A 10,428-nucleotide genomic window follows, 5' to 3' on the forward strand; every position below is an offset into this window, starting at 1 on the left:
TGCAGTAAAGCTGTTAGCCAGTAAAGGTGACAAAATAAAATAAAAATAAAAACAACAAAAACCAAACCCTCACCAGCCTTTAATACTTTATATGTTATAAACACTATTATTATTATTATTATTATTATTATTACAAATGGCTACAGGAAAATGATTCAGGTTCAGTAGAAAATTAAAGGTAGTGGGCTGGAGCTATGGATATAGCTCAGTCGGTAGAGTGCTTGTCTAATATGCACAAAGCCAAAGTTCCACTTACAACACCACATAATCGGCATACAATGAACATGCCTAAAATCCTTGCACTCAGGAGATAGAGGCAAGAGGATCAGAATTTCAAGTTCATCCTCACCTATATAGTGAGTTCAAGACCCTGTTTCAAAAAAATAGGTAAGGAAATGGTAGGCTATGCCCAAGTTAAAATACTGTATGCACTAGCTTTATGCATGCCTTCTGTGCACAAGAGGACACAACGTATTCTATGAAAGGTATGAATAAAATACTTGAACACAGCTTGCAAATAATTTGCTGGACCCCTAAAATTGTCTTTCATTGCAAAGCCTGATTTCTTTTTCATATACCACGATGTGTGGATAAGGCTTTTGTTTTTAATATCTTTCTTTTTATACTTAAATACAAAAGCACAATCTAATAAGATAGTGAATTATAAGCTCCGCCCCTTAAAACAATATCATTCTTATATAGGAATAGACTCTTCCTCCAGAGCATCCCTCTCAATTTGTCAGGTCTCAAAGTAAAAAGGAAACGTTTAAAGTAATTTCAGATTTTAGGGTAGTGGCGTGACTAAGACTCAGAGTTGAATACGAAATTGCAGCTACTTCAGTGGTAGGTATAAGAGGAGGTGAGTGAAAACCATCATTTCATAGAACATGTTGCTATGAAGTTCCCAACCAGAGCCAAGAGATGCTTGGGAGAACTAAAGGTATCTGATCTCTATTTCTTTTTCTCGGTCATGTAATTGACTAAAGAAAATGGTCACAAATTATTTTGGCTAAAAAATAGTCCATAAGGCAGATTATTTACACAGTTCTTTTCCTGGAAATACTTTATAATCATTGGTTCACATGATAATTTTGTGACACAAGATAAAGCAATCATATTATTTCTATTTTACTTTATGGATAAGAAAACATGACTTCCATAGAGCTAGATTCCTAAATAAAGATAGCTAAAATGGGATGGCAAACTATAACCTCTAGGCCAAATTAACCTACTGTGCACTTTTGTAAATAATGTCTTATAGAAACACTGCAATGCATATTGATTATGGATTGTTTATGGCTACATGCATTCTACAATACCTAAGTTAAATAGATGCAGCAGAGACATCTGGACTAGAAATCCTAAAATATTTACCAACTAGTTGTTAAAGAAAATGCTTTCTAATCACTGCTAAAGAATTAAAACCCACTGGGACAACTGCCTATCACACCATTTATCCAAGTGTTTCCTTTTTCCGAAATAGAAAAGACATTATCAAGAGAATACAGTATCAATGATACAAAACAAAATGCAATAAGGAATATTTTTATGGTTATGCCATTTGCTGTCTGGTCCTGGAAAAATAATTTCATTTCTCTGAATCTTGGTTTCCCTATCTATAAAATAAGGGATTTGGGCTATCTGAACACTAATCATCTTTCTAACTAAATTACTATAGTCTACACAATGTATTTTGTAGATTAGGAAGCTATAGTGAAGGCAGAAAATTGCTGAATGACATTTAAAAGTTTTTCCTTGTAAACAAAAAAGCAGTAAATTGCATTAAATTACATTTTCAGCACAACCACCTTAAACGTAGCAGCATTCTACTCATAGCCCTCAACCCTCCATGCTGGGGATCAAATCCAGGGCCTTTCACTTGATAGATAGGCAAGAGCTCTACCACTGAGTTAAAATCCCCATCCCCATTATTCCATTTTTATGAGAGGAAACAGGCTTCAGACATGACAGAGGATGCTTTGCACAAGATTCCCAGCACAAACTTAATGTTTTATCATCCAGTGTACTGCTGACAAGCTGGCATCAGGAATACGGTGCCTACAGAGAAAGACAGGTAATTAAATGTTGGGTGGCTCAGTGGTGAAAAGAATGCTATCCTATCAAGAGAACAAATGATACCAAATGCTGGCGAGGATGTGGAGAAAGGGGAATGTCCATTCACTGCTGGTGGGACTGCAAACTCGTGCAACTCCTATGGAAAACAGTGTGGAGAACTGTTAAAAAACTAAAAATGAACCTACCATATGACCCAGTTACACCACCCCTTGTCATATACCTAAAGGACTCATCCTAGTATAGAGATACTTGTACAACCATGTTTGTTGCTGCTCTTTTCACAATAGCTAAGAGATGGAAGCAACCTAAGTGCCCTCAGTGGATGACTGGTTAATGAAAATGTGGTACATTTACACACAATGGAATTCTATTCAGCAGTAGAAAAGATGAAATAATGAAATTTGCAGGTAAATGGATGGATCTAGAAATGAAGTAACACAGACTCAGAAAAACAAAAGATGTATGTTCACCCTCATCTGTGGATCCTAGCAACAAATCCTTATAAGTGAGTGCATATCCTGATGCAACTGCAGGGATCAGGCATATGGAAGGAAAACAAGGAGGTAAAGGGAAAGAAGATATCCGAGAGAGAGCAATAGGATAAAGGTGTTATTATGGGAGAAATATGTAAGAAGGCTATAGTTAAGGCAGGGGTGGGGGAGAGGACTATACAAAGAACTTTGGGAATAAAGGGGGAAATTTTCTCCAGATACACATTTAAAAAAAAAGCCATAAGCACAGAAGGAACCCTATGGGGATGGAAGAAAGCCCTTCCAAAAGCAATGCAGTTGTTAAATGAAAATTCCTGTGTCAGAGGTGGGTTGCCCCCCCATGAGCTGTTGGCCCAAGGGACACTAGAGGTCCCCAAAACAAAAAAGGCCATTGCCAATAATGTTGGTTGTACACTGGAAGTGGATGGAAAATCCCCACTGCTGAAGACACTGCATGATGTAAGCATGGGAGAGGGAGAAATCAAGCTTGGACTAAGCTGGAAACTCCCTGACACTGGATGGGTGGTTTTCATGGTGCCAAAATGCAACACAAAGATGACTGAGGGAGAATAGTCCACTATAATTCTTCTCAACGGTCCCCTCATGTTGCACTATCAACATACCAAACAAGATGTTCCTGCTGGTGTAACAGTGGAGAGTCTAGTGTGCATACAACCAGAAAATTTTCAATTGGATATAATGCCCGCTCCTAGGGGTGGAACACACATCTGGTACTGTAGACCTGGTCAACCCCCTGTGGCAGGGGAGAATATAGGCTCCAGTGGGAAGTCACTGTAATTGTTTTGTTAGAAGGAAATGATGCAGCTGCTAAAGTACCAACCAAGCATTTGTGTTTATGCCAATAGGTTAAGTTATTATAGCAGTCACTGTTTAGATGTTCTTGCTTCTTGCTGCATGTGTTTTTACAGTTGATGGAATCCCACTCAAACTGGCCAACAGCCCATAGAAAACAGATGATGCAGAGACCTGAAAGTTCAATGCCTTGCCACAATGGGGGGAAGATCATCCCATACCTACCACCCTCTCCAAGGGTCAGGGACTTTTGTGGAAGAGGTTGTGGGGAAAGAATATAATAGCCAGAGGAAGGGGTGCAGTGTTAACTGAAAATGTCCTCAGATCACTATGTTGGCAAACTATAGCCACACCTCCTTCCCACCCTCATCAAGGTGTCAAGGGAGGAGTCATTTTCCCTTCCCACCCAATCAGTCAACCTTAGCTGCATGTGGGTGGGAGGGGCAAAGGATATATAAGCAGAGAACACCAAGCGGCACCCCCTCACAATTTTGTGAAGCTGTCGGGAGGTCACTGGATCTGTATCTGAGTGTGGACTTTATGCTGAAGCTATAAATGTGGGGTGCCCACCCTTCTGTAAAGAAACCACTACCCTATGCTCTGTTAATAAAAAAAAAAGAATGCAATCCTATCTAAAGGAAACAACCAGTACTCAGAGAGAGTTAGTTGCTGACACATTAAGTGTGTGGGTCTAATATGCCAGATTTTTGCATTTTATGAGAGGTTGAATATCACAAATTTTCTTTCTGAAATTAATTAATTAATTAATTAATTAATTAATTAATGAGATGCTGGGGATAGAACCCAGGGTTTTACACGTGCTAGGCAAATGCTCTCTCACTGACTGATATCTCTAGTTCTAGTAGTATAATTTTTAAATGCTGATAATTGTTGCAAATGTTCAAGAATAAAGTGGGGTGAATTTGACTCAGGATAATGGCTTAAAAATATATACTGAATAATCTTTTTTTAAAAAAATTTTGAGACAGTGTCTTATATAGCCCATGCCGGCCTCAACCTCACTATGTAGCTAAGGCCAGTCTTAATTCTTGATCCTCCTGTTTTCACCTCAACTGCTGGCATTACAGACATGTGTTACCATGTTTGTTTTATGTAGTGCTACAGACAGAACTCAGGGCAAGCACTCTACCAACTGAGTATTAATTTATCCCCAGCCTAAATTACTCAGATCCTCTAGAAGAGCAGCAAATGCTCTTAGTGGCTGAAATACTGCTCTAGCCCCCACCTAAATTTTCATTTTTAAATGTAAGATTAGTGACTGAGAATACACTATACTTCAAATTCAGTATGAGATCTTTTTACAAAACATTTGTTTATCGTCTATCTATCTATCATCTATCTATCTATCTATCTATCTATCTATCTATCTATCTATCTATCTATCATCTATCTATGTGTGCGTTTGTGTATTGGTGTGAGCACTCATGTGGAGGTCAGAGGACAACTTGCAGGAGTCAATTCTCTCCTTCCACCACATGGGTTCTGAGGACCTGATCAAACTCAGGTCCATAGGCTTGGCAATAATTGCCTTTACTGGCTAAGCCATCTGACTGGCCCTGGAATAAACTTTTAATTAGCCAAAGCAATGGTAGAAGGGAAGAGATTATAGAATCAGCATAATATTTTTCATGTAATATTCTATTAGATATGATCATAGCAGAACCAAATGATGGAAAAAATGTTTCTGTTTCAAGCCCTCTAGTGCAGATACTGAAAGACAAAGCAAAAATAGGTCACAGAGGAAAAATATCCTGGATAATATTAAAACCAAAGCCCTTGTTCCTAAGTAATTGAAAGTGGCTGTTATTTACTTGATGGGAAATCCAAGTCATGATTAATTCACACTGAGGCTAATTTAAAATAATGGGGTAGTAGTTATTGATTATAACTTTTAAAAGCTATAACAAAAAATTTGTTAGCTTTTTTTTTAACTTATAGAAAGCCAGTTGAAAATACTAAACTTGCTTTGACAAACAAATTGTATTTAAAGCAAAGCTCTGACCTACTGGTAGTTATCAAGGGAATCAGTAAAGTGTTTAATTTTTCCATTCCAAAAAAAAAAAATCATAAGGGAGCTGGGCCTCATGGCACACGCCTATAATCCCAGCTGCTTGGGAGGTTGAGACAGAAGGGCCATAAACTTCAGACCTGTCTGGGTTACAAAGGGAGCTCAAGACAAGTCTGGGTAACTTAAACTTACTTACTTACTTCAAAGGGAGTTCATGTCCAGCCTAGGTAATGTAATTTACTTATTTACTTAATTAATTAATTTGTTTAGTTATTTAGACAGTCTCACTATGTACCTCTAGCTGGCCTGGAACATGGTATGTAGACCAATCTGGCACTGAAGTCAAAGATTCCCATACCCTGTGCCTCCGGAGTGTTGGGATTAAAGGTGTGTGTGCCACTACATCTGGGTCAGCCTGAGTAACTTAATGGGAACCTATCTCAAAATAAAAAAAATGAAAACAAGTGTTAAGGACATAACTCAGTGGTAAAGCACTTGCCTAATATGGGTAAGGCCTTAGGTTAAGAAAAAAAATGATAAGGTTGACAGTAATTTATTACCTATCTTTTAGAAGTAAACATGAAAAAGCTTAAGAGGAAAATGCAGGATAAAATGAGTATTTCTTGAGAATATTTTCAACCAATACTATTTTATCTGATTTAGTAGGTTACTGTTTAGAAACTTAAATGAAACATTAATAAGGTACTGGGAAAAGAACTGCAGCTAAAATAAATTTGTTTTTCTCATTGGCTTTAATCACAATGGGTGTGTGTGTGTGTGACCTTGTGTGTGCATGTGTGCGCATGTTTGTGTATGGTGTGTAGTATGGTGTGGCATGTGGTACTGTCAGAGGTCAGAGGAAATGGTTTGCTCTATCTCTCTCCATCCTATTTCCTTGAGACAGGGTTTTTTCACTGAACCTGGAGATCAGCTGGTAGCCAGCAAGCCCCAGTGATCCTCCTGTCTTTACTTATGCCTGGCTTTTTACACGGATACTAGGATTCAAACTTGGGTCCTCATGCTTTCACAGAAAGCACTTTTACTCACTGAACCATCTTTCTAGCCCACTGAATCACAATTTTTTTTTTGTAGTGCTTGCAATTGAATTTAGGGCGTTACACATGCTAGGCAAGTATTCTGCCACTGAACTATATTCCCAGTCTATTAATCACAATTTCTAAAGGTGTCTAAAGATGTCTTCCTACTGGGGAAAAATTTCAGAAATAAAATGAAATTTTATGGCAGAGATGATTACAACAATAGTGTTAGATTCATGACATGATGAGTAATGTTATGTTAGAATGTTATTGCAGCATATTCAAAGCTAAGGATTTTCTCCAGCTTTATAGATGATGCTTCTTTCTGTTTTTCTTGAAATCAGAAGAAGCTCTCCCAATATACCTGTAGCTTGAAAAGATTCTAAGTCATAACATCAGGTTTTATTTTTTAAAAAAGCAGTTCATCTATAGTTACTTAAGTACATCAATTACACTGCATTTCTTTAAAATGATGGAATCTCATTCTAGGTGATAAAGGTAGCTTAGCTGCTGTTTTCTGGGTTTATCTCTAAAATGAGGATACCATTGTTATGGGAATTAAATAATTCTTGAAAAGTAAATGGAAATAGTTCTAACATATACTAAGTATTCAATAAATGTCAATTCTTTTTTACTATTATACAATAGAATGGTTATACTCACTCTTTTGTTGAGACAAATGACAGGCCACAGGCTGCATCCCAGCGTGCAACAGCAGCAGAGACATCCACACAGCAGCCATTTCACATTGACTGGGAGAGCCTTTTTCAAACATGCATTCACACGGCCAATGCTGGTCTTAAATTCTTCTGGAGCCACCTAAAACAAGGGTACTAGCTTTAAGAGTTTGTGGGCAGCTTCCCACTATCTCTAATTCTGTCTTATCTCGAATATTTTAAGGAATTATAAATGTCTAAATATGGCCTTTCCATAAATATATGTCACATACTCTGGAAGACATTAGAAGGTAAAACAATATAAGTTCATGCTCACATGACTAGGCGTAATATTCACAGTCTTTCGAAATGAGACCAACCATAAAATGAAAGCAGTAAAACTGATGGTTAAAGGAAACCCATCAAGCAGTTTTACTATCAAATATTCACGGTAGGGCAATACTGTTCACAGTCCTCAGGTACTCCGACTTAAAGCTAAGACTGAAAGCATAAGACAAGAATAAAGACTTGAAATATTACTAGAGGGACAAAAATTAAAATTAGACCCTGATAACAATCAAATTACTTTATAAAAAGTAACTCTTAAAACATTTGTTTCCAGCATATTTGCAAAACAATAATTAAGACTTGTTACTGTTTGCAGGGAAATATTTCATTAACAAAAGGCCCTGATAATTACCTTCAAAACAGCCTGCTAATATTCAGAACAACTTGCATTCATAGCTGCTCTAAATTTTGAGAACTGAAAAGTCTTATACAAATTTAGTATTTCTTGTTATACTACATCCATTCCTAGAAGTGGTTCCTTGTACCTCTCTATAAACATTGACAAAGTCAGTTCAAAGGCATGTGCATGATCTGCATACTTAAGAGTTATAATAAAAACTCTGCTAGGTTATACAACTCAAAGGTATGCTAAAAATAGTTTGCTTTCAGTGAAATCACATTACTGGATCACAAAAATGATTCCACTTTCTTTAAAAAGTTGTCAGACTGTAAAATTCATAGGTAAACATTTTTAGCATCTGATTGTGAAAGCAAAAACTGTGATATTGTTAGGAAAAATAAGCTGCTGTAAAAAAAAAAAAAGAGCTGGGTGTGGTGGCGCATGCCTGTAGTCCCAGCACTTGGGAGGCAGAGGCAGGCGGATCTCTGTGAGTTCAAGGCCAGCCTGGTCTGCATAGTGAGTTCCAGGACAGCTGGGGCTGCAGGAAGACCCTGTCTCAAAAAGACCAGGAAAAAATAAATAAATAAAAAATAAAATAAAATAAAAGCCCCATTGCTATGTCTGGCATCAGAAACATAAGAGCTTTAGTCATTCAAATGAAAGGCTGTACTAGAAGAGGCCATTTGTTAAACTTTTTACTTTTAATGGAGATGTCTTAGGGACAATGCAAAACATACTTATTAGTAGCTGCTATGAAGATATATGATAACAATTTAATACTATCATGACTAAAACATTAAGTATATAAGCTTTATTAGGATTATTTGTGTTACCCATTAGCTTAGCCCAGGAATTGGATAGTCTTCCTAAAAGTGAACAGTTTTGAAATTGTGAGGCTTAAAAGTTTGTCTGCCTGTGTAAATGGATTTGTCTTCATCTGACTTGTTAGCAATATATACCAAGAATTCCAATTTGTTAACAAAATTTTGGGGGTAAATATGAAAATACATTCACAGAGCCATGCTTTATAATTTCAAACAGAAAACATTAACATATTGTCTAAGTATATTAGACAACAAATCAGAAGACTTGGCTTCTACTTCTTACTACCCCTTACAAAGTCCCAGGAAAAAGGCATTGCATTTTTCTGAGTTTCAGTTTCCCATCTATGAAACTAAATGATAGTCTTTGTTTTATATACTTTATATCTTAGAATTTCTTGACTGGAATACTTTGGAAAAGAAAGTCTGTAAATAATGTTTCAGTTTTGGAGAAAGAAAGGCACAACTTCTCTGAAGGCAAAGGGTCTGATCAAGCAAGTTTTAATATTCCACAGTTTTGTTACACATTATCTTATAAATAAAAGGATAATCTGCTACATTTTGAAGGCAAATTCAATGCTTTTTGGTTCTTGATTTTTCAGAGATATTCCTCCCCTCCCTCTCCCTTCTTCTTTCCTCTTCCTTCTTTTCCATGCTAGAGATACACTCTACCACTGAGTTACACCTTTTTTTTTGATGTTCTTTTAAAAAGCAAGGTTCCAAGTTATTATCTAAAGATTTACCTCTCCAAATCAGCAATATTCAACTTCTTAATTCCAGGGAATCACTGAGCAACCAAGTAAAAGTTAAAGTAGTTTCAATCTCAGAACTTTAGGAACTCATATTCACCTTCTGCCTGAGAGAAAGGGCATAGCTCTTAGAGTTCTGAATAGCTTGAGCTCTTCTTTCCCTGCCACACATGTTCTTGCTTCCTCACAACTGTGTGATATTGGTTCCTCCTATGAACACCCTGTCATGGGTTTTTCCTTCCATGAGGAAAAAATATCCATAATAAATGAGGTAATGACTGTAAAACTTCTTAGCATAATACCTAGTATATACTGTGTGCCCAGCACATGTAGATACAGTCTGTACTCCACAGCGAAATTACAGGCAAAGCAAGACTCTTAATTTGTGTTCCCTAAACCCTATCAGCCTGGACAATGTCCACATTTCCTGAAAAACATGTACTTGTGTGTCATGGTCTATAGAATGTTCAGATAAGAGTTTTTCTCTACTATCTTATCTCTTATTCCCCTTTCTTCAAAAAAAAAAAACCCCAAAATAAATAATAATCCCACTGAATATAACTTGTCACTGTGTGACAGAGGTAATTTTGATTATAAAAAAGAAAAATTTCATATTACGACAGTCACTTTCCAGAAAACGTAAACTATTTTCTATCTCAGAATGGTAATTTAGGGAAGACTTGCTCAGTTTGTCATCTTAAGATAGCTCTGGGGCTGGCAAGATGGCTCAGTGGTTAAAAGCATTGTCTGCTCTTGCAGAGGACCTGGGTTTGAGTCCCAGCACCCACATGGCAGCTTTGAACCATCCTTAACTCCAGTTCCAGGAGAATCCAATGCCCTCTTCCGTCTGACCTTCCCTGTCCTTTCTAAATTACCTGCACTTGGCTAGCACCATGGAAGCATATCACAGTTGTCCAGATAAGTGAATCTCTGGTGTACTGTTTTCTAAACTTGCCTTCTAGTTCTTAATAGAAAATCCCATTTTGTGGTATGAGGAGATAGTTTCCAGTGTTTGGGTTTATTTTTAGCACTGCTTAATTTGAAAATATTTTAAAAATTATTTTTACA

At 37.0% G+C, this 10,428-nt stretch overlaps 1 protein-coding gene across 5 annotated transcripts in view; it reads right to left on the reverse strand.

Moving 5' to 3' along the window:
* Chic1 (cysteine rich hydrophobic domain 1) overlaps nt 1-10,428 on the reverse strand; it is a 70,976-nt gene that overhangs the window by 38,535 nt on the left and 22,013 nt on the right. For all 5 annotated transcript variants that reach the window (XM_029554749.1, XM_029554748.1, XM_029554747.1 and 2 more), the window contains exon 3: nt 7,110-7,265. In XM_029554749.1, coding sequence (XP_029410609.1) covers nt 7,110-7,265 — 156 coding nt within the window. The remainder of the gene's footprint in view (nt 1-7,109; nt 7,266-10,428) is intronic.

The sequence above is a fragment of the Nannospalax galili genome, unplaced genomic scaffold, assembly GCF_000622305.1.
Source record: "Nannospalax galili isolate Female #2095 unplaced genomic scaffold, S.galili_v1.0 scaffold365, whole genome shotgun sequence".
Taxonomy (NCBI): Eukaryota; Metazoa; Chordata; class Mammalia; order Rodentia; family Spalacidae; genus Nannospalax; species Nannospalax galili.